Consider the following 24,081-nt stretch of genomic DNA (forward strand, 5'->3'; position numbering starts at 1 on the left):
ACGGAACTGGTGGGTATTGGCGGACGGCGGAGTGTGGAGGCGTAACGCAGCGGAGCCGAACTGCATCCGCTCCACAGCTGGTGGAAATCCGGGGTAAGCCAGGACTAGATCTTAGTTTAATTAGGAAATATCTAGTTTAACAAACATGCCTTACTAAAAACATTACTTGTGTGCATTTTGAGACAAAACAAAGGGTACTGATGTATTTTAAGATATGTCAGTGCAAGTTGTTTTCGGTTTGGACAGCTCTTACATTCATTTTAATCTAGAACTAGGCTAATCCCTGACTAGGAAACCACCCCATAATGTTTGTATAAAGAATTACTGACCCATTTAGAATATGCCAAATGTAATTATTTATTATACCAGGCAGGTTCCAGTTTAAAATATCAATTAAAGAATACAATAAACACTCTAGGTATAGAGGACTTCTATAATGTTTTAACCATGCTTTCTGTAGTGATGGTCGTTTTTGAAGCACTGCTTCATGAGGCTTCGAAACATTTACGAATCTTTTGTTTCGAATCAGTGGTTCGGAGCTTGTTTCAAACTGGCCCAAGTCAGGTGATTTTAGCAAACGAGGCTTCATTACGTCATAACTGTTTCGAAACGTTTCGAAAATCCGATGGTTCACCACTAGGGGGAGTTGATCACATGACCAGTGTTTAATATGTTTCGGTGAACTCGGGTCAGTTTTATTATGAAAGTTCATAAAACATTTATCCTTCTGACTAATAACACTGCCATTTTGTCTACTTTTTGTTTATAGACAGATTTAATGACAAAAATGTGCATAATTAAAAGGGTAGTTAGTTTTAATCATTTGTTTGCCCTAAATAAAATTAAAAACACATAATACACTTTTAACTATGTCTTAATTAAAGGCGGAGTCCACGATGTTTGAAAAACGCGTTGGAAAAGGAGACGGGCCGACTACCAAAACACACTTATAGCCAATCAAATCAAATGCCGGGTTGCGTATGTGTGGGGCGGGTCTATCAACAGAAAGTCCAGATTCTATTGGGGTAGGGGCGTGTTTGTTTGGGTGATTTGAAATATCAACATTGGCTTTCAAACATCGTGGACTCCGCCTTTAAGTTAAATAATTTTTTTAATATATTTTAATAAAAATCTTGCTATTATTTTGTAAAAAAAAGTGTAAAATGTTTGGACACATCTGCTTTAACACTATTTTGACCAGCAGGGGTCGCCAGGGTGTGTGGGTTTCGAACTGCTTTGAAAAACTGAATAAATTTTCGAAGCAATTGGTTGGACACAGTGATACTAAATAGAAAAAAACAAACAAGATAACGAGTGGGAACAGGTGATGGGAATAAACTAATGATTAATAATAAGCAGGAGAACGAGGGGGCGGGGACAAATGACAAGACACCGGAGGCACATGCCACTATAAACAAGGCATGAGCCTCCACATAAAGCCTGGGACTGCCAGGGTTTATTCAAGAAAGCAGGTTATTTGACTTACCCGGGTAAGTTTAGGAGTAAGTAAGCGGATAACCTCTGCTTTCGGTTCCAAAAACGGAGGTAACTTTCGGGTTATGTAAGTAACCATAGCAACTGACTCTCTGAAGATAACCTGCTTCGGAGCAGGTTATGTTACAGGGTAGGTTCATTTTAGTTAATAAAATGAGGCTCCGGAGGATGTCTGCGCATGCGTGTACTTATGATGAGCGTGCAGCGGGCGTGGAAGCATATATTTTGCATAATATTACAATGTTAATGCATTTATTTTATTACATTTACAGTCGCGAACATTTATTGCTGTCTTAAAAATGTATGCTACTTTCTTTTAAGAAACATTTTTTATAACATGGATTGATATTTGTGATTGGACTAATTACTGTACATTTAATTATGTCCATTATTAATAAAAATGTATTCATATTTTTGTTCGGACTAAATACTATACATTTAATTATGTTCATTATTAATATATCTCCAAATATCAGTGGATTTATGAAACACATTTCCATCAGTTAATTAATGTTAACAATAAAGTACATTTCCATATCAATTTTGACAAAAATTTGCAAATACATTGTCATTATGGAGCCAGAAATCTTAACATATGTTACTTAAGTGACAATGTTACAGTAAATGGGTAATAAATAGAAACATGATGATAATACATCATAATAGTAATTACTGAGGGACAGAAGTTACCCCTGCCTGCAGTCTCTGATAGGCATGTGCATCTAACCTGGCCCACAGAATGACACAGATGAAGCACAGGCATGATTTAACACTGACCCACAGAGTGACACAGGTGAAGCACAGACTTCATTAGGTGAAACACCATTGAATCACAGACATGGCATAGTGGTCAGATATTTTCTATTATCATTTAGATCATGTACATAATGAAATAAAATTATAAATATAAAAATTCATAGTATCATATTTATTTCTTAAACATGCACTTCAGATCCTCAGCCCCCTCTCTACATTTGATCTATAGTTGGTCTTTTTCTAAATCACCTTTTTTTCTTTAAAATGGGCCTTTTGTAGCTGCTTTCCTGAGCTATCATTTTTGAGCTAAAGGGAAATTGAGAATTTTGTTATATATATATTAGAACATGTTACTATTGACACTAATGTAACATTTCTATTCTCCACTTATGTCACAGCAGATCCTAATCATCCAATGCAAATGAATGATAATTTTTAGTGTAGTGTACTGAAAAGCATTACACAAAATTATTAAAAAATCTGTAAGGACTGTAAGGAAGCTTTACAATTAAAAGAGGGTTAGGAAATGAGGGTTAGGAATATGAAATTAGTACAATATAGTGAATATAATTATGGTGCATTTTATGCATACACAATACAATCATATCTAAAAAAAACTGTAAATAAGCCTTATGACAGATTTATGCACTTTATGTGCCACAACCCTTACAAAAATTAATGGTTATATTGGTGTAAAGTTGTAGTAACCATAACCATGTTTTTTTGGTGCATTGATTACAATCAGCAAAACCATGGTTCCCTTTCAGTCGGTCACTACGACGTCACGTCGTGACCGACGAATTGGGAGCTCGCTTAGAGAGACCAATCTGCTTCGAATACTACTAAAACGCCAATGAACTTGGCATTGAGATATTTGCATAATGCTGGCGCCGCCCCGCCAGGTGCGCATATAAGGCGCACGTGCAAATAGGGAAATCAGCTTTTTTTCGCTTCGAAAGCCGGCTTTATCTGACTGAGAAGCTACTATCTCCTCTTCGGGGAACGGTTGCTGAAGTTGATTGACAAGCAGTACTAACACAGCGGACGCTCGCAGTATTCCACTGCTCTGCATATTTTTTGTTTTGAGTTTAGTGTGTGCGTTGCCTTTCCCTGTGCGCATCATCAGCTGAGCACCTAAAGAGTGATTTCCCTGAAAGAGTGATACGTGAGAGCTCTGTGTCTTTTTACAGACAGCCACTCTCTCGTATATTCGGAGATCAGCGTCCTTTTCAGGATTGCTTTTCGTCCGTGCGATCTTGGATGTGAGAGGTATAAGGGTTCCAGTTACGGTCACGAGCGCTGTCTTCATGCTTGGGCATCAAGCACTCTGAGGCTGCGCTCGTGGAGAGTTTTTGTTCTCTCTGTGAGAGCATAACCCTCTTGGATTGCGGAGACGACTGACGTTTCTACGGGAATGCTGTCCGCGTCTTTGCAGTGCTGACACCGCCATGGTGCGGCTGTCAAGCGCTCGCATGACGCTCTTCGCATCACTACGCTGAGGAGGACGGAGGGCGCGTCCTCCACCTACCGGCCTTTCATCCTCAGCCGGTTGAGGTTCCGGTGGAGACGGCAGAGTCGTGTTCTACGATGTCTGCCGAATCCATTGGACCTCCTTCTGGTCCCGTTCACTTCTGCAGCATCAGAGGGGTGTCCAAATTTCCTCCGGAGTGGAGTCGTTCCGGAGATGGCGGCCGTGCCCGCTCGAGCGGCGGTAACGGTAGAGTTGGAGGGGTTAACCCCTCTCCGCCCGAACCGTACCGCCCACGTGATTGGTATTTCGGAGCTGCTCGGGCCTCTCGGTCCTCTGCTCCTGTGCCTTTCTTCCCGACGGCACGAAGAGCTGACGTGGTTTGCGGCCATCCGGCCGTTCAGCTTCAGCTTTCACCCCTCACCTCCCTCACCAATGGAGCTGCTAAGGGCAGGGACCCTTCAGTGGAGCGGGGGGTTGCGATGCAGCTGCGTTCCTGGAGGGACCACCCAACCCTTCCCTCCCGTGTTTGTAGATAGTCGTCCGGTTACGGGCGCTGTCCGTCAGGCATGCGGAGAGGCGGCTTCAGCCCTGCACGCAATAACGTTGCTACGGGTTCACCAAGGATTTACGAGGGAGGCCGCGACCTTCAGTCGTGCGATGTTCACGACAGTGGTTCAAGATCGCCACCTTTGGCTGTGTCTGGCTGACGGACGCAGGCGAGAACAACTTCTTGAATGCTCCTGTCTCACAGACCGGCCTCTTCGGCGAGGCCGTGGAGTCGTACAGCTCCGCTGCGCAGACTGAGGCGATCTCTGTGGTCACGCCCCGGCGAAGGAGAGCTGCCCTTGGTAAAAACCACCACGCCGGTTCCTCAGTCTGCCTCTCGCCGTCGGCGTCCTGCGGCGACCACCTCGGACTCCTCGGACTCCATCTCGGCAGCGCGGGGGAACCGGTCGTCAGCAGCTCGCCCCGCCCGCTTAGCCGCTTCCCGTGAATCGGGAGTTTAAGTGGCCAGTAAGCGGGCGACCTGGATTGGCAGAGGATCACTCTTCAGGAGACGGTATTCGCTCCTTCCCCCGATAGAGGGTCGGGTGGAAAATTCTTGGTTTACATATGTTCCACCGGCTGTTTAGCCGGTGCCCACTAACCACACACAGAGTGCATTCCTCTTCCCTCTCCAGGTCTCCAGAGGATCGAGAGAGCCGTGAGCGGGCACACACCAGCTCACCCTACCTCTCCTCTATCGCCAGCGGGTGTTCTGAGGAGTCCGAGCCCTCCACTCAGGAGACCGGACCACCAGCAACCCCTTCGGTGTCTGCGTCCTCAGCTGAGGAGACCGGACGACCGTTTCCCTCAGCGGGCTCAGGTCAGTGTCACACACACACATACTGTGATGCTTATGCTGTCACGGCAGACGCACCGGCAGTCTCACCTGTCTCGCTTCGCTGCCCCACCGCGGGTACTTTGGTAGTGTCGTTAATTCTACTCGTACGGTGCCTGGGTGCTTGGCTTCAGTTCCCAGCCCGTTTCGTTGGGTTTTACGCACGATCCGCCTCGGTTACGAAATACAATTACCGGCACAACCCCGAAATTCTCGGGCTTTCGTTTCACTATAGTGAAAGTATCCGATGCACATGTACTGCGTGCATAAGTCGATGTCCTGCTGGCGAAGGATTATCGAGCCGGTCCCTCTTACCGAGATGATGATATGATGATAGGGTTTTCCAGCCTTTATCTCATAGTACCCGAAATACGCGGTGGGTTACGATCGATTTGATTTACGCCCGGCTCTACGGAGGTGGTCTTTTTGGAGGATAACGCCGAGGCTCGTATTTCAATATTCAGATCGGTTGCAGCTTTAGACCTGTAAGACGTGTACTTTTGTGTCCATCTCCCCTCGCCTTAGACCGTTTTTTCGCTCTGCGTCGTGGGGTGGGCATATTAATATTAAGTACACCATTCGAGCTGTCTCTCTCTCTCCGTGTCTCCATGAAAGTGTTAGTCACGGCATTAAGATATCAGAGAGAGAGCGTTGTTCGCATTCTGCTTTATTTACGTTGACTTATAATAGCCCGTTCTTGGCAGACGTGCGCGAACACAGAGAGTTAATGCTTCGGCATCTCGCTCGTTTAAGTCATCAGGTCGACTGGGAAAGAGCAACTTTGCCCGTGCAGAGGATCCTTTTTCTCAGTATGGAATTAGACTCGATCAACTAATTGGCGTGTTTTACAAGAGCGCGCAACTAGTCAGTTCTGACTTGCCTCGGTTTAATTCGAGGGAAGTACGCGGCCCCTCTGATACAATTTCAGAAGCTCCTGGACATATGACAGCATGCTGCAGCCGTGACACTGCGAGCTGCGTCATATGAGACCGCTTCAGCGTTGGCTTTACGATCGAGTCTCGAGGAGAGCGTGGCGCACCGGCATACATTGTGTAAACACTACACCTGCGTGTCATTTAAATTTCCCCGTAGTAGACCCAGCATTTCTGATAGCAAGATATGCCTCTGAGGGGTCTCCTGGCATTCTGTAGCATGCGATGCCCTAAGCACGGGATGTTCAGCCACGTATGACGGGCCTGCAGTCTGGGGTGTGCATAGCACCCCAACTGCCGCGAGCGGTGCGCTGTATATCTGGGACTTGTACGCTCCGCTATGGAGATGCGAGGGAAGGATGTATTTGTCGACACCGATAACTTTGCGACTGTTGCGTTATTTACCGTTAAGGCGGTTTTTGCGCTCTCGTCACCTGTCGCATCTCGCTCGTCATCTCCTCTTTTGGAGTCAGAAGCATCTGAGGTCCCTTCGTGCCATTTACATCCCGGGATCGCTCAATACAGCGGTACGCGCTTCCGAGCTGCGCCCCCGGCGAATGGCGACTCCACCCCCAGACGGTCCAGCTAATTTGGAAGAAGTTCGGTTGTGCGTAGATAGATCTGTTTGCGTCGCCGGACGATACCCACTGTCGCCTATTTTATTCACTAACCGAGGGCAGCCTCGGCGTGGATGCGTTGGCACTCAGCTGACCGCGGGGGGTGCGTAAATACGCATTCCTTCCAGTGAGCTTTATTGCGCAGACACTGTGCAAAGTCAGGCAGGACGAGGAGAGCCTTTTTATTAATCGTCCGTACTGGACGACCAAGAATTGGTTTTCATAGTTAATGCTCCTCGCGACAGCCCTCCCTGGCGGATTCCCCTGAGGAAGGACTTTCTTTCTTAGGAAGGGGCACATTTGGCACTCGCGCCCCGACCTGTGGATATCCATGTACGGTCGTTGAGCGCGCGCAAGGTTTAGGTGATTTATCGCAAGCGGTATCTAACACCATCGACGCGGTTCGAGCACCGTCCACAGGACGGGCTTACGCGCTTAATGAAACCTTTTCGTCACCCGGTGCTCTTCGCAACGCGAGGACCCAGAGAATGCCCTTTAACATTATGCTTTATATCTTTAACATGGGTTAGATGGTAGGCTGTCCCTCCGCCATTAAAATTGATATCGCCGCTATTTCTGCTCATCACTCACTTATCTACGGCAGATCAGTTGGCCAGCATGATTTAATTATTACATTTTAAAGAGGCGCTCGCAGGCTAAACCCCTCGCGCCCTCCCTCTTTTTTCCTGAGACCTGTCCATGGTGCTGAAGCCTTCAGGTCTCCGATTTAGCCTTTGCAGTGTGCGAGTCTGAAGTTTTTATCAATGAAAGCTCTGACCCTGCTAGCATTGGCCTCCATGAAGAGAGTAGGAGATTTACATGCATTCTCTGTTGACGATTCGTGCTTTTAGTTTGGTCCTGCTGTCTCACTGAAGACCCAGACCAGGCTACGTGCCCAAAGTTCCCACCACTCCCTTCAGAGATAAGGTGGTGAGCTTGCAAGCGTTGCCTTTGGAGCAGGCAAACCCAACCGAGGCTTTGTTGTGCCCCGTACGCGCACTGCGATTCTACGTGGTCCGCACGCAAAGCTTCAGGACCTCAGACCAGCTCTTTGTTTGTTATGGTGGCCAGCAGAAAGGGAAAGCTGTCACTAAGCAGAGGATGTCTCATTGGATAGTTGATACTATCGCCCTGGTTTATAATTTGCAGGGCATTCCTTGCCCCTTATTTTGAGAGCGCACTCCACTCGGAGTGTTGCCTCATCTTGGGCATTAGCTCGTGGTTCCTCGCTAACAGACATCTGTAGAGCTGCTGGTTGGGCGACACCTAATACGTTCATTAGATTCTACAATGTTCGTATCGAGCCTGTATCCTCTCGTGTTCTGTCCTCACCAGGGAGGACACGGAGAGCAGACTCGCAAGTCGGCTTGCAGCCTCCGACTGAGGCTCCAAATTGAGTTTCAGTATGGAAGGCTAACAGAGCAAAAATGCGTAATGGTTTGATTTGCTCTCTCCACTGCCTTGACAGCCTTTGTTGCGGAGCATTGGCTGTCAGCCTTTCACTAGCTGTATTCTTACGAACCTACGTGTTTGGCCAGGGCCCCACATTGTGTCCCAACGGGTTCCTTTGTGAGTATTATTCCGTGGGGTTAATCCTACCAGCCCACGTTTCCCTTAGCAGAGCTCTGCTTTGCTTACACAGCCACGGCTGTCATTTATACCTCAACTACGGTTGACTTTCGTCCACCATTAGCCCTTAACGGGGCGGTGGCTTCCGCAGCGTCCCTATACCGCTCAGTTAGGGCGCTTCCCAGTCGCTGGCACTACTGTGGGGTTAAAGGAACATCTAGTGCCCGGCCTTCTGCCTTGAAACCTAATTCTCCTATCCTTAAGTGGAACCGGAGGGCTTTAAGCAGACACTGGAAGAGGTCAGCCCCTAGTGGCGTTTTAGTAGGGTTTCCCAATTCGTCGGTCACGACGTGACGTCGTAGTGACCGACTGAAAGGGAACGTCTCGGTTACGGATGTAACCCTCGTTCCCTGAAGGAGGGAACGGAGACGTCACGTCCCGTCGCCACAGGTGCTGCCACCTGCTGTTTAGGCCGGTCACCTTCCGGCTTTCTCAGCGAACAGAAGCTGATTTCCCTATTTGCACGTGCGCCTTATATGCGCACCTGGCGGGGCGGCGCCAGCATTATGCAAATATCTCAATGCCAAGTTCATTGGCGTTTTAGTAGTATTCGAAGCAGATTGGTCTCTCTAAGCGAGCTCCCAATTCGTCGGTCACGACGTGACGTCTCCGTTCCCTCCTTCAGGGAACGAGGGTTACATCCGTAACCGAGACGTTTTACTACACTAACTGTGGTTTAACTATGGTTTTTGAAAACCATGGTTGTCAAAACCATGGTTATTTTGTGGTTACCATGGTTTTAACTGTAGTAAAACCATTGTTAATTTTGGTAAGAGAAAAGATAATCTTGATTATGTCTAATTATATCTAATTAGATATAATTAATATATTTAAAATCATATATAAAATCTATTATTATTTTTACAGGCTTTTAAATAAGACACATATAATATTGGACTTAAATGGGGTAAAATAGGTTCGTATTAATTAATTTCATCTGTTTTGTAATTATATATTATATTAACTTATATAACATTAATGTTGATTTTGACAGAAAGTATTGGTTTATAATGTTATTTCTCATTTAAAAACTTTTAAGTTCTCTGACGTTTCCATGGTGACTCGTGAAATCTGTGATCCATTGACAATGCCTTTATGTTGTTACCGTGAGCGCGTGTTAACTCTGTGTTACTTTCAGCGGGTTGATTGAACCAACTCTTAAACTTTGTTTTGGAACAGACATACCCAGAGTAAGCAAGTTTGGGGTTGATCAACCCAAAGTTTAGGGTTAATCTGATGGTAAGTTAACCCTGCTTTCTGGAATACACCCCAGAACCCTGCCACCATGACAAAATACAAATACAACATAAGACTTCAAGGCAGAGTCCTGACACTTTCCTTATTTTAGAATACACAACGAGTGCAAGACGATTCTGAATACAGAAAACCCATTGATGTTTTAACACACACTGTTGTGTAAGAAGATTCTCAGTCTCTTGCTGAGCCATCTACACCGATGAGACAAAAAAATCATAAAAGTCCCAAATCAGGATTTGGTTGGTCAGGTTCTTGTGACCTGAAGGAGCACCAAATGGGACTGTTAACCATCTGTAATCTATATCTCCTCAGGAGGAGACACCTCTAGGATTAGTACAGATTATGTCTTAAATTCTAAACTGTGATATACTTTCTCTTAGAATTATAGAAATTAGACATTTTTAAGCATCGCACCATGGCCTTTAAAATAACATCAAACATGTAGATGAAACCTTAGAGGCATCACAACATACAATGTATATGACATTAGATAGATTCAGTAGACCTTCAGTGAACTGGAATTTGGGAGAGGACGACAGAGAGAAATTAAGTCTTTTATGGATATCTCCACAAGCAAACCAAATGCTGATCTTCTGAACACCTGTCCTACAAACATATGGCTTACTTGCTATCATTGGTATACTGTAGAATTGTATTTTAATATAAAATATTCTGTAAATCAAATAGAGTCAAAATTTGCCTTTAGTCAGACAAATGAGCCAAATTTAGTGAATATTGTTGAGCTATGTTTAGCAAGCATTAAAGTTCTGTCCTAAACTTGACAGTGGTGTTCTTCATTTTTTGTTTGTAGACCTCATCAAACGCTTCATTTTGTGCCACAGTAAAGTGAGTTTTCCAGTCTCCAACTTTACCTTTTGAACACAAACAAAGAGAAGCAAATCAGCTGAAAGGCAGAACCCTCTGTTACAGTCGGACAAATGTAGATGATGTTTTCTAACCTTTCCTCATGAAGGGTGAGATCTTGAAGTCCATGACTGGGATTGTAGAATAATTGGTCATCTTGTTGTTTTTCATGACATCAAAATGAACTCCTTTTGTTATTTTCTCTCTCTCCTCAGCTGAAGTTGATAATCCCAGGAAAGAGCACAAACGGTCCACCTCACGTCCTGTGTCCTGAGGAAATAATTCAACAAATTACACTATAGACACAGAGGCCCTCATTTATCAGTTTCTACATTCATTTGACAAAATGAAGGCCAAGTCTTGAAATATATTACTATATGAAAGAAACATACTTCAACCAAATCCTCATAAAACAAGTACAGTAAGTTAGAATATGTCTGTTTCTTCTCCCACCATCCGCTGACATGGTCATACCATGGACCAAACACATCTGTGGGGTGAAAGCTGAGGTTAAATGATGATAGTTTTAGACTGGTTTTGGACACAGTAGATACTCTGAATACATTTACTCTACATAAAGTGTACTAGTTATAAGATCCTTTTAAAATCAATTTCTAGCATTTAGAGATCAAGGCCTTAGTTTTATTAGGTCACTTTTATTAGGTAATTTTTTTACATAGCTTACAAAAACATTACTAGTGTGCATCTTGACACAAATAATGGCACAAATAAATCAGTTTTTTTGTTAAAACTATGGTCTAGAATTTCAAAGATTGTTCATTATTAATAACCTTGTTTAGATGCTGGTTATGGTTCTACAGTAAAATCCTAACAATATGAAGAGAAAAAAGAATGAAAAAAATCCATTCACTCTATTGGGTGTACAGCGGCAGATAAGTTGAGAAGGTCGATTGCTCTCATCCAATCCCCGCTCCACTTGAAACTCCACCTTGCGCTCGCGTCTCCACACCATCGCACCCCACCCTGCCCGCAACATGAAATTTCTGACAGTGTATGGTAGCTAGCAAAGTAGCAACAGCTCACAAATGGAAAAAAAACAAACCGACAGCAGCAAGCGGCCCCTGCTTGGAAGAAAGAGAAAGTCTGTAGAAGAAAGAGCAGAGATATAAACAGAGACTGAAACGCCAGACTCAAAGTCGAATTAATATAGGGTCCGCCATTGACAGTTGGAGGAAGCTTCAAGGAGATATGGGACTGAAAACCGACACTGACAAGGCAGACTTTTTGTTGAGCAGGTACGCATTTGTTTATACTTTTATGGTGTGCGGTGTTACATAAAAATCTTTATATCAGTCTGACAACATGCTCATGGCAGACTTTTGGTTGAGCAGGTACCAATGATCTATATAAATGACTTGATTGCGCATGACATCACAACTGTGAAGCCACCGCGCCGCCATGTTGGTATACCCAAACATTCTATTAAATAAATGGACGCGATCAGATTTTAATGATAAAACATCACTTTACTATTCTTCGTTTTTATATGTGAAGTTACCCTGCACATTATTACAACACAAACGTCCTAAGCATGTACATAGTTATTTACTGGAAGTTGTACATTTTAGTTTTTAATCAGTTATGATACATTCATCTTCATTACAGTATCAGATCTTCAGACATACCGCAGCATATTTAGTATTAATGACAAACGTCCTCATTCTGAAATTTAAATGAATAATCATACTTTGTACCGTATGTGCATGCAATAATTTATTGGTTTTATGTTATCTAAACTTACAAGTTACCTCAACTTATTTAGAGAAATAACGCTGACCGTGTAGCTGAATGTCAAAAAAACTTTATTTATACCCGTGTCATTAACAGAACGCAGTAGACACACTCACCTTAACGTTTTTTTATAAATCCATTTTCCTGCCCGATTAAAGCATAAACATTGCAAATAACACCAGAATTAACAGTTCATTTACGTACACATGCTCATGCTGCTGGTCGGCATTGGAATGTTTGCCATTTAGCAGCGCGTATCACGGGTCAAAGTAATTATATTTATTAAAGTGCTTGAATTTCAATAGGCCGAGCGGGTTTCTTTTCGAGCCGATCACAATTTGAACAAGTTGCGCTTTGTGCTGCTATGACAATTACTCAAAACCTTAGCAATACTAACTAATAATTATTGTGCAATTAATGTGTGCGCTAGGTTGCACTTTTGACCAGAGGAAACGAGGCTCAGGAGGGGAAACGTATGCCAAACGTTGTTGTGAAAGTAAATAACGTCAATCAGTCATAATTGTAAGTGTTAATTCCTTCAAGGCTTTATGTGTTTACTGCTCTGTAAATCTCTGTTCCGATGTTTACTACCGGTGATCACAGCTTGACTGAGTGACGTTGTTCAGGTCGTTTCCCGGTGGGAGGGATCAGGTAGCACAGAGGGGCGGGATGAGTTTTTTAAAACTTACGAACCGTCTCAGGCTTTCTCGGCTGATTTTCAACATTGTAGACTACAGCTTTAAGACATCTCAAACATTTTAGTCTGGGACTTGTTCAGAAAACTGACCCTTAAAGTTTAGAGTTGTATTTTATTTGACAAATACCATTAAATTTTTTGATTTGTTACATTAACAATTGTTTAACTTACTTTTTCCTTCCATAAACTTCTGTAAGAAGTGGTTCCAATCACCCGGTTCAGGCTGTACCATGTTCATTCGGTCAAAATGAAAATAGGAAACTGCATTGTCTTTCGCATTACGGGCTACATACACAACCTAGAATGAAAGACAAAATAATTCAATTTCAGAAGTGCAGTAATGGCTATCACACATAATTTAATAAAGCTCTTTTTCTGTTGATTTTCTAATGGGGCTCTTCAATTGATGCACGTTTACTTCTACATTATGTTGCCAAAGCAAAGCATGTGTAGCAAATATATATATTTTAAAGTTAGTGGTAAGTGTGTATTTAACTTAATGCAGCTCAGAGTGATCTATGTGAAGTTCTGCAAGTAGCAAGTATTAGTAAGCACTGGTCTCTAAACCCTCTTGCTTTACTTTGATGTCATATGCTGAAAGGTCTGTGCAGCGCTATTGAAGTTTAAAACATTCCAATGTGATGGAAGAGCATGAGATCAATATCCAAAGCAAAATTAAAACTGCAACAATGTCCGTGGCTGAGAGCGGGCTTGTGGCCGAATTCATGAAGGAGAGCTGTCTTTTAGCTGTGAGTGGGCACGTAGCTGTGCTCAGGAAGTTAAGCGGATTCAGGAGCGGACTCTTTGATGAACTCTGGAGCAGGCTCTGCATCTGAGGGGACCACTAAGAGGATTTAGAGCTGGTGGCATTGGTGCTTAAGACTGATGGTGCCAGGAGAACTAGAGTGGACTGGGAATTGGAGTTGCCATTGATCCACACAGCCACAACACAGTGTCCAGGTATTGTTTGAGAGAACCTACGGTACCTGACTGTAAGGGTGTCATCCAACCCACTCCTGAAGATGGTCTCAAAGCACCAGAGTTCGAGTAAGCATATGGGTACTGGAAGCTGTGGAGCAGGTGGTTGGCAGGGTCTATTAGAAATTATTTTAATGATCCGTTCTTCTGTCAGGCGTAAACGGCAAACTCTTTATTTTTCAGTCAAAGTGACTTAGGTTACTCTGCTTATTTTGGACATACAGATATTATTTATACATAATTTAAAATGCTAAAGTGTCCGTTTTTTGTGTCCGCTCCCAATAAAAACAGAATGTTGTGCTTTTCGCAAAATTAAGAAAATAAACGTGATGCATGTTCTGTTCTCTCTCCCTCAGTGAAGTTATTTTAGATAGAAAATGTACTGTAACTAAACAAACACAAGATTGCCAAGCTCTGCGCCATTGAAGTAGAAAAGCAGACAATACATATGCCTAGCTATCGCCCACAATAAATCACTTATCCAGTTTCTCCATTCATTGCTGTGCTGAGTTGTTTTATCAGAGCGCAGCAAACATAACATTTAAATCCTTATTTACTTGTAAACAGTACTTTTACAGACCTGCCAACCTTGGAAAATTTTTTTGAGTAGCAACTTATCCCGGGGGCGCGGCGCGAGGTCAGGAACATTTGCTGATCAGTAGTGATTGAGTTCACATGCTCACTTATCACTTATTACTACAACTTATTACTAAGCACATAGTTCCCACTCACCACAATTTCTAGTCTTTCAACATACAAGTTGGATATGAAGAACTATTTTAATTAAAAGGCAATCCCCCAAAATATGCCTATTTAACAAAAACGACTATGGCATATGTCTTAAATACATGGGACATTTTAAATAACAATCCACAAATAGCATGCTATATCCTTGCTTTATATCCCAGCAGGCATGTTGACATGAACCTCTAATGGGGCACAGCATGCCTACCACTACTTTTTCTTTAACATACCTAACATGAATAGAATTAATATGTTTTAATGCATAAATGGCATGTTAGCTGATTTGCATTCTACAGTACTGATGATAATGAGTCTTTTACAAAAATTTACAATAACATTACTTAGCTGCTAATACAATAAAAAACATATGTGGATGATCCTTTTGTGTATATTATCTGCATAGTGTTTAAACCTGCTGAAAAAACAGCATAAACCAGCATAATTCTCATGCTGGTTTAGCTGGTGGTCACCAGCATACAGCACCAAAACACAACATATGCTGGTCTTGGTGGTGCTGGTATGCTGATGACCACCAGCTAAACCAGCTCCAAACCATCATGAGAATTAAGCTGGTCTATGCTGATGGTCACCAGCAAACCAGCAACAAAACACAACATATGCTGGTCTTGCTGGTATACTGCTTTTTTTTCAGCAGTGATGCCAACTGTTTATGTAGTGTCCTAAAGTAGATCTAGTGAACTAAACAGTAATTTCATATCTGACAATACAGAACAGTACACAAACATTGTTTTTCTCAGCAATAATGCAAACCTCTATACTTGGTTTTGACTGGCTGAGCATATAGTTCGTTTGACCTCCCTCATCATATGCTTCCTGCTTCTATTTCCCTGCTCTGCACAAAAAAATCGGATGTACATTGACAGGAGCCAGTAACAGAAACGTACTTTTGTTTTGTCATGTTTTCTCGCGTGCCTCACATGCTCTTCTGAGTGAGCGGCGGCTGAGTGCTACAAAAAGTAAACACAGACGCTCCGCTCGCGGACATCGATTTCTGCGTGCTCGCGCCAGTTTGTCTTGTGGGACGGCACCGCGTTTACAACCGTGAATTACGGTTCATATAGCTCAGTTTTGCCGCGATTAACAATGAATATACTGGCAAATAAACTAAAAACTTAAACTTGAGGCACAACATAGGACATGGGTACAACAGATTTACACTAGGGCACGTGCAACAGTAAAAGGGGTCTAGACGCCCCTGGTTGGCAGGCTTATTACAGTGGATGCAATTCACAATTCCCATACCCTGCCCATTTACCTTTAAAAAAGGTGTTTAGAACCATCCTCCCTTGTAAAACAAGTCACAGTATGAAGATGGACCGAGATGAAGAACAATTTCGTTATTTTCGTTATTCATTGCGAGTCGCGACGGCTCCCCGCTCTCCGGTTTGAAGAGTTTAAAACTAGCGCTATGATTGGTCGACGTCGTCTTTTCCCAACAGGTTGCTGCCCAATGCGGTAGACTCATAGACACTCATAGATGAGTTGCCTAGTGCGCAAATGCACATACAGTTTAAATCAAAGTCACCAAAGGCTTTTCGCGTATTTTGAAGTGACAAATCGTAGCAGCGTAGTTTGGTGTCTAAATGCGTATCTGTTACGCAAAATGCGTAAAGGTTGGCAGGTCTGCTTTTACCAGAGTTCAATAACAACTCAATACACTTTATCCCTTACTAAATTTACCATGATTTACTATAGTATTTGTAGCCAAAAACATAGTTGCACTTTTTCTGTAGTAAAACCATGGTTTTTATAAGGTATACTTGTAAAATTATAACTAAATATTTTAATAGAATATATTTATATAATGTGTGTGTGTGTGTGTGTGTGTGTGTGTGTGTGTGTGTGTGTGTGTGTGTGTGTGTGTGTGTGTGTGCGCGTGTGTACATGGTAATTGTCACGTTCTGGGGACCAATTGTCCCCTCAAAGATGGGAATACCAGTAAATGTGTAACCTTGTGGGGACATTTTGAGGTCCCCATGAGGAAACAAGCTTATAAATCAAACAGAAGGATGTTTATTAAAAATCTAAGGTACAAAAAAGTTTTCTGTGACGGTTGGGGTTAGGGGGTTGGGTTAGGGAATAAAATATATAGTTTGTACGGTATAAAATGCATTACATCTATGGAATGTCCCCACAAAACATGGAAACCAGAATGTGTGTGTTTGCATTCTATTAAAATATTTTGTTATAAATTCACAAGTAAACCTTATCATGGTTTTACTACAGAAAAAGTGGTTTCCTCTTACATTCCTGCCTACAAGGCTCATTATGCGGGTCATTGTGCAAGTCTTTGTTTCATCAGGTGTCAATCACAGACTATTCAAGAGCTTCAACGCCTTCTCGCATATGGCCTTTCTCAGCAAAAAGTGGCTTAGAAATTCTAGATCAATATATTGCTTAACGTGAATGAGTAGGAAAATTATTCTCACATCATTTAAAAGAAAAAACTTTAAACTGCTAAGTCTTGTTTTGAAAAGTCTTGTGAAAACATGCTTAGTATGGGTTTTGTGTGACTTAAAAATTTAGCTTTTTCAAAAACCATGCATAAACATTTTTCTCTCACAAATACAAACATGTACATACATGCTGATCATATAATATTGTGGCTCAGTTTGAGCTGAACACAGCATTATCAGACTTTGGCCATTATTATGTTTTTAACAACTGAAGAAAGCACAAATGTCAGTGCAGGTCAAAACTTTACCAGTCCCCAAAAACTCCTTAGACCTCAGAGGGTTAATAATAAATGAAGGCAGACAGGAATGGAATGCACACTAAACAACACTAAGAATAGACAATGACAGAGGGTAACAGAATCATATAAATTAAGTTTTAATAGTGAAGATGATGGCTGGCATGTGAGGAATTGTGGGGTGTCATGGGGTATAGGGTTCAAAAGGAGTTTATAACGAGATAAACAGACTGGGAAGCAGACATGGGAGTGTAACAGTGTGGTGGAAATCAACACAGACTTATGTTATAAACAGGAAAAATCAATATATTTATTTATTTATAAATATATATACCCTAGAGTTCTGTTCCCAGAAGGACTTAGGCACCAGCTGAACAGGTAGATGAGTTTTGATGAGGCGAGGAGAAGTTTTCAGATTATTAGCAAGTTCTGTCCCTGAAAGTGAGAAATGTTGTTCTAGATTACAAGTCAAGCTGGTTAAGATGCCTCATACACAACACCAACATCCAAACAATACAACATATGACAGAAACTAGCAGTGCAGCAGGCCTGTTAAACAGATAAACACCAAGGCCAAAATTCGCCCCTGATTTAACAAGCCTGTCAGCTTGGTTGTTGAGAGACTTGGACAGTACATACACTCTAATAAATACTAAGATATTTTCAACCCAGCATTGGGTCAAAAAGGGACAAATCCAGCCCACTGGGTTGTAATTTAATCCATGCTGTGTTATTTAAACCCAAAATATGGTTAATTGTTGAAAATAAACCATAATGTTTTTAGATTGTAGAGTGAATTCAGAATCAATATTACATTTAAGTTAATATGAGGAAGGATTTTGGAATACGTATTTCTGAGAGAGGGGCATTCCAAAGAAATGAAAACATGTTTATTCATGTGAGAACTTCTAATGTATCTGGTTTATATTACCTTAATGGAATGTCAAGCCATTTTTAAAATGGAATAATACTAATTGTGATGGAAAAAATCATGATTGAATTTATGAAGTGAGTTATACTGTGATCTCTGACCTGTTGGAATAACTTGAAAGCATGACTCCAGGAATGGCACCCTTATGTAAATTGGCTTTGAATTCTGGTGATCTGGAGCATCTTTTCCAAAATACAGGAGGTCCAATATATAAGAAACCCAGGTGGTACCTAGTGGAACAGTGAAGAGAAAAAAGATTATGATAGTTATACCTTTAATAAACTTTAAATAATAATAACTGGCAAACATGGGAAAGAGATGTTCACAAACTACAGTGTGGATTGTATGATGATTCTGTTGATGTAACTTTGCAGTAGTGGCGGCTGGTGCTAAAATAATTTGGGGGGCACAAACAAACTTAAAATCAAACCGTTGCTGTTGTAATGCAGGACTCTAACAATGCACTGTATCGTTACTGCTTAGCTAAAATTTTGAAAATGTTACAGCTTAAAGGCGGAGTCCATGATGTTTGAAAGCCAATGTTGATATTTGAAATCACCTAAACAAACACACCCCTACCCCAATAGAATCTGGAGCTTCTGTTGATAGACCCGCCCCAAACATACGCAAACCGGCATTTGATTTGATTTGATTGGGTATAAGTGTGTTTTGGTAGTCGGCCCGTCTCCTTCTCCAAACCGTTTTTCAAACATCGTGGACTCCGCCTTTAAGTCAGCTGTTACATGTAGCATGCAATAAATGTATTATGAATCCGTAAAATTCAGTTAAATGTTTGTTTATTATCACTAATAAACAGTGTTGGGAAAGTTACTTCCAAAGTGTAATACATTATATATTACAAATTACTGTCATTTGAAAGTAATTAGTTACATTACAATATTACTGTCTCTGAACTGTAATGAGTTACACTACTTTACCGTTACTTTTTAGTTACTTTTATCAAAATAACAGAAGTATGACTAGGCATTATAAAATGTTAAAATGTAGTTTATTGCTGCTTATAAATCTAAAAGTTATGTGTTAGCCCTCGAGCTTTGAATAGGCACAGTGAAGACTTATGGCAAAATACAGTAAAAATCACTGTCACAATCATAAACATAGACAAATGATCTGGTAAAAGTCTGGTAAATTATGGTACACATACCAAACACAATAGAGCTAGAGCACACTATAATGCAACCTATAGCCTAATAACATGGCAAGACACGCAACCTCTTTTCATTTCTTTTCTTTAATTCACTTTAAATTCAGATTCACAGCACAAACCTGGCATGCACTGGGTTGACACAACTTATCAAAAAGTGCTATTGGAGGATAAGGCCTCAAGGAATACAGCTCATTTCAGTACAATATAAGGATTACATGTAGGCTAACAGAGAAAGACTGCTTTTTCCCAAACAATGAATATAGGTTCCCATACAAAGACTGGTAAAAACTTTAAAAAGTGATGTTTAAATGTACTATTTAGATAACCATGTTTAAGTCTACACTAATGTTACATTGTAGTTTAGGTTGCTGTTTGTAATAAAACTGTAGATAGCATAGGAGTAGCCTAGCAATCTATTATGTATATGGACTAACCAAAGCATAGCTTACCTTGTCATTGGTGCTGTTGATATGGATTTTACTGGCAAGCTTTTTAAGTGTTTTTAAAAGTCTCTTTACTTCTGAGGTGACCTGATTGCGACCACTTTAGTCAATGTTTGTACAGCCGCGGACTTCCCAGATTCGTCTCTTTTTAAGAAACGCGTCTACGCGTACCGCGCCCAAATCGCAGTTCAAATACAAAATGAAAGTAAAAATGAACAAGTTGCATACAGCACCCAGAAACTGAAATACGAACGTTATTTTACCCGCAGCTTTTTCCTGTTTGGATGCTGGTCGCGCGCATTGGTCAAAAATAAAAATAACACGGCCTATTTTTGAAATGCATTGTTGTAATGCGCTAGTTACTAAGACTGTGACGAGTAAAATATTACCAATTTTTTATCAGTAATGCGTTATATTACTGCATTATAGCAAAAACAAATATATTACCGTAATATATTATATTTTGTAATGCGTTACTCCCAACACTGGTAATAATCACAGGCCAGTATGTTGGTTTTTCCATCAATGTAGAGCAGTGTTCTTCACTCCCAATCCTGGAGAGCCGGTGTCCTGCAGAGTTTAGCTCCAACCTTAATCAAACACACCTACCTGTGATTTTCTAGTTATCGTGAAGACATTGATTAGCTTGCAGGTGTGTTTGATTAAGGTTGGAGCTAAACTCTGCAGGGCACCGGCTCTCCAGGATTGGGAGTGAAGAACACTGATGTACTGTAGAGCAGCACCAGCACAATTTGGCACTGTGTGGCAACATTGGTGGTCTCGTCGGCCTGAATTGAGTGAAACGCCCTACTCTGTGCTTCATGGATTATGTGTTTCCAGACAACATACAGCCGAACCCTGCTCAATCTGCATGAATTTCCCTTAAACACAGTGGTACTTCCTTAAACTCAGTAAGCTTCCCAAAAAAAGATCCACAAGGAAGTCACACACTGAGCGACAAGCCCCACTGTCTGCTGTGACCCTGGACGCTGTGGCGGCCTAGCAACACATATTAATATAAAACTATTATATTTATAGTAAAACATCCCTAAATAGCCCCTAATCCAGGGGTCTCAATCTCAAATTGGCTTGGGGCCATTTCTAAGACAGACATTTCATCGTTTTAACGTTAAAAAAGTACTAACCCATTTCTGTAAATATCATGTTTATTTTCTATTATTTAATGTATAATAATACTTCAAAATATTTAAGCAGTGGTTTTAACTTTTTAATATACATTATTTTATAAAAGTAAGTAAGTATTTTCTTAACCTTATCTTAAATAACTAAGACCTATTAAAACTTTGCTCTAAACTAACACATTTAATTCCTGTATACATTTATAAACTATAACAAAAAAATTACCACCAGTAAGTGTTTCTGTTTTGATTTATTTTGGATTGTTTTCAGTCATAGTACTGACTTCATTACGTTATTTCAGTTTTAATTAATTTTTTATTATACGTGGAAAAATATGAATAAGTGAAAGTGATCCTATAACGTTTTAATGGGTAAGCTAGTTGGACAGAACAAAATAAAAATACTGCTTTATGTGTAATCAGTGTTTCCCACAGGATTTTGAGAGACTGTGGTGGTGATGAAGTCACCCGCTAATTAGCATATATGTGACGTCATCATGTCGTGTTTGCGTTTGATCTAGTGCTGGCACCTGAAATATGTTTCACTTCTACTCTTTGATCTGTATCTGTATTTGATCTGTATTATCAAATTATATTTTAAGCCGAATTAAGCTGTTTTAAATAGTGAAATAAAAATGTAAATGGTAATCATGAAAATTCTATTTGTGGGGGCCAGTGTTGATTCTGTGGTGGGCCACCACAAATAAATCAATGTATGGGAAACACTGGTGTTTTTGAATAGTAAGCTACATATATTATACTTCATTATATATAGCAGTATACATACTTTTATCTTCTGTACATTTCTTCTCATCTTTCCTCATTTCTTAACCTGGGCACTTTGATGGCTCTTTTTCTTATCTGTAGTTTATGTGTTGCATTACATCTACAGCTCTGCCTCTCTATGCGGTGTCTTCGTTAGATGCTGTCACTTGAGGTGACCTAACCCCACCGCAGCTCAATCTTTTCTGAGTAACCGCTGATATCCACCCGGATGTAACAAAATCTTCTCTGGACAAACACTACAAAAGTCCCGACCAGATTAACTGATCACATGGTTATGATTGACACGAAGTTTAGTTGGGGAATTAAAATCCGAGCACTCTTATAGTTCTTCATACTTCAATCATCTCCTAAGGCAGATAGTGTAATGTTTTTTTGTTTTTTTATCACCTATCAATCTTAATACTTTTATGAAAACATGTTTTAAGTTATGATATACCACCACTGGCACGTCATTGGGACCGTGGTCATCGTGGCCCTGATGGGTGTGGCCCCCGTTGGGGCAGGTGTCCCTTATATTTCTGTATTGAAGGTGGCAAAACTGACCTCATTCAGTACACTCACCTGCTTTAGGGTAAGTAGCGATTAGGATGTCATCTGGTCTCGCCTGGAAGTTCTTCACATTTTCCCAGTTGTCAGTGAATAAATTGATCATAGAAATGCCTTCAAAGTCAATCAGCTCCGGCCGAGATAGCATCAGCTGCAGTATTGAAAACAAACTATTGAAGATTCACTAAAATAATAATCATTTGTCAAAATATTTTTAAAAAATGTTGATGATCATTTGCTGAGGTCTTAAATTTTACGAAACACACGAAGTGACACTGAAGGTAAAATGACGTAGTAAACCCCAAAAGATGGCATACTTTATTTTTACTGACAGACCCTGCTTTGCTAAGAAGTGTGCCATGTGTGCCTGATTTGGTAACTGTATAAGTTATATATGTAAGTAATGTAGGAGGTTTGCTACATTTTCTACATTTTGTACTATTTTCGTCAAACCCAAGTATATGTGTATTCAATTATGTATTAACTTCAACTTAACATCTATTTGACTACAGTTCAAGTGTAAATAGTATACTAAAATGGAACAACTTTTTTTAAACTTCAAGTGCACTAAAATACACTACTGAAGATCAAGATTCATGAGCAACTAAGCACCCTTACAGTACAATTGCATTGTATCGCCATTCTAATGGAAGTACACTTAAAAAGGCATATTGCAGCACAAATTATAGGTGTGTTTAAGTACGTTTTGTGCATACACTAAAAGTATACTTTAAAAAGTACATATTAAATACTCTTTAAATAAAGCACAACAAGTAGAAGCATACTTGTTTTATACTTTACTTTTTTACCTGGGCAGTTTTTTTATAATTCAACAATTTTTCAATTATATTAGAAAATATTAGAAAATAGTTTTATTTACCCACCGAGGACATGTCAGGGGTTTCCATTATGATGAAGTCTTATAGCTCTGATCTTCTGTTCTCATTAAATCTTTCTGCTGAAAACTCTTCCGCATTCAACTACATTCTGTTCTTATGTTTGCAGTTCACAGTTCATATTTCTCTCTCTCTCTCTCTTCTCTCTCTACTTTGCACTCAATCTCGAATGCCACATTATGTAAGTTCAAATAGCCCTCCCTCCATTCAGTTCAACACAATCATAATAACAGATGTAATCTGGTTGCTGTTCCTGTTTTGTATCAGACTTTTGTAAGCCTCTTGCACTCGCACGCACACATGCACACCAGTAATATATATTGTACTGACATAGAAACAAAGTAAAACAGCAAAAAATACACTGGCAACACTTTACTTTAAGGGGTGTTCATAAGATAACACCTTCATAATCATGGCATGGCACGTGCCGTGAACATGAAGGAGATTTTGGGCACGTTTGTGACAACTATCATTACCTCATTCGCTCAATTATGTAATGTTTAATGCCAAGATGACACTAGCCTCTTTCACACAGTAATTCTGGTAAATTACCATGAATTTACCAGAATTAATTTACCAGTAAATACAAAAATGTGCTGTTCACACACGCAGTGGCGTTCCGTTATTTTTCCAGTAAGACATTCACACATCAGTATCAAAATACCGGTAAATTCGTTGAGAAAGCGGATGTACCTGTAGCACGCGGCGAGCTCAGTGTTGTATTTGTAAACAATCCACGTCGTTCATATCCACGGTCCGTATTTTGCTGTTTTCACGTCTGTGGTAAACAGTCGCGAAGTTGCTCATGACCAAACAACATTGAATTTCAAACCGAAAATGCGTTTTTAACAACACTACTGTTTGCACGTTGGCTTCACAGAGGGCGT

At 40.9% G+C, this 24,081-nt stretch overlaps 1 protein-coding gene across 1 annotated transcript; it reads right to left on the reverse strand.

Moving 5' to 3' along the window:
• Positions 1-10,077: 10,077 nt before the first annotated feature.
• LOC129414906 (cytosolic sulfotransferase 3) lies at positions 10,078-23,343 on the reverse strand. Its single transcript, XM_055169026.2, has 8 exons — positions 23,183-23,343; positions 22,314-22,449; positions 18,318-18,446; positions 17,620-17,720; positions 13,022-13,148; positions 10,794-10,891; positions 10,497-10,671; positions 10,078-10,409 (listed from the first exon to the last, which is right to left on the reverse strand). The coding sequence occupies exons 1-8, from the start codon at positions 23,204-23,206 to the stop codon at positions 10,297-10,299; spliced, it is 903 nt and encodes a 300-aa protein (XP_055025001.2). The 5' UTR covers positions 23,207-23,343; the 3' UTR covers positions 10,078-10,296.
• Between the last annotated feature and the right edge of the window lie 738 nt (positions 23,344-24,081).

Source organism: Misgurnus anguillicaudatus, chromosome 5 (genome assembly GCF_027580225.2).
Source record: "Misgurnus anguillicaudatus chromosome 5, ASM2758022v2, whole genome shotgun sequence".
NCBI classification, from domain to species: domain Eukaryota; kingdom Metazoa; phylum Chordata; class Actinopteri; order Cypriniformes; family Cobitidae; genus Misgurnus; species Misgurnus anguillicaudatus.

What these genes read in the sequence shown, in the direction of transcription:
- LOC129414906 (XM_055169026.2), bottom strand. Translation starts at nt 23,206, where the DNA reads ATGGAAACCCCTGACATGTCCTCG. An exon ending in TCTGGGAACAGAACTCTAGG is followed by an intron (nt 13,149 to 17,619) that starts GTATATATATTT and finishes CTTTCATTCTAG; the next exon opens with GTTGTGTATGTAGCCCGTAA. An exon ending in CTCACCCTTCATGAGGAAAG is followed by an intron (nt 10,410 to 10,496) that starts GTTAGAAAACAT and finishes TGTGTTCAAAAG; the next exon opens with GTAAAGTTGGAGACTGGAAA.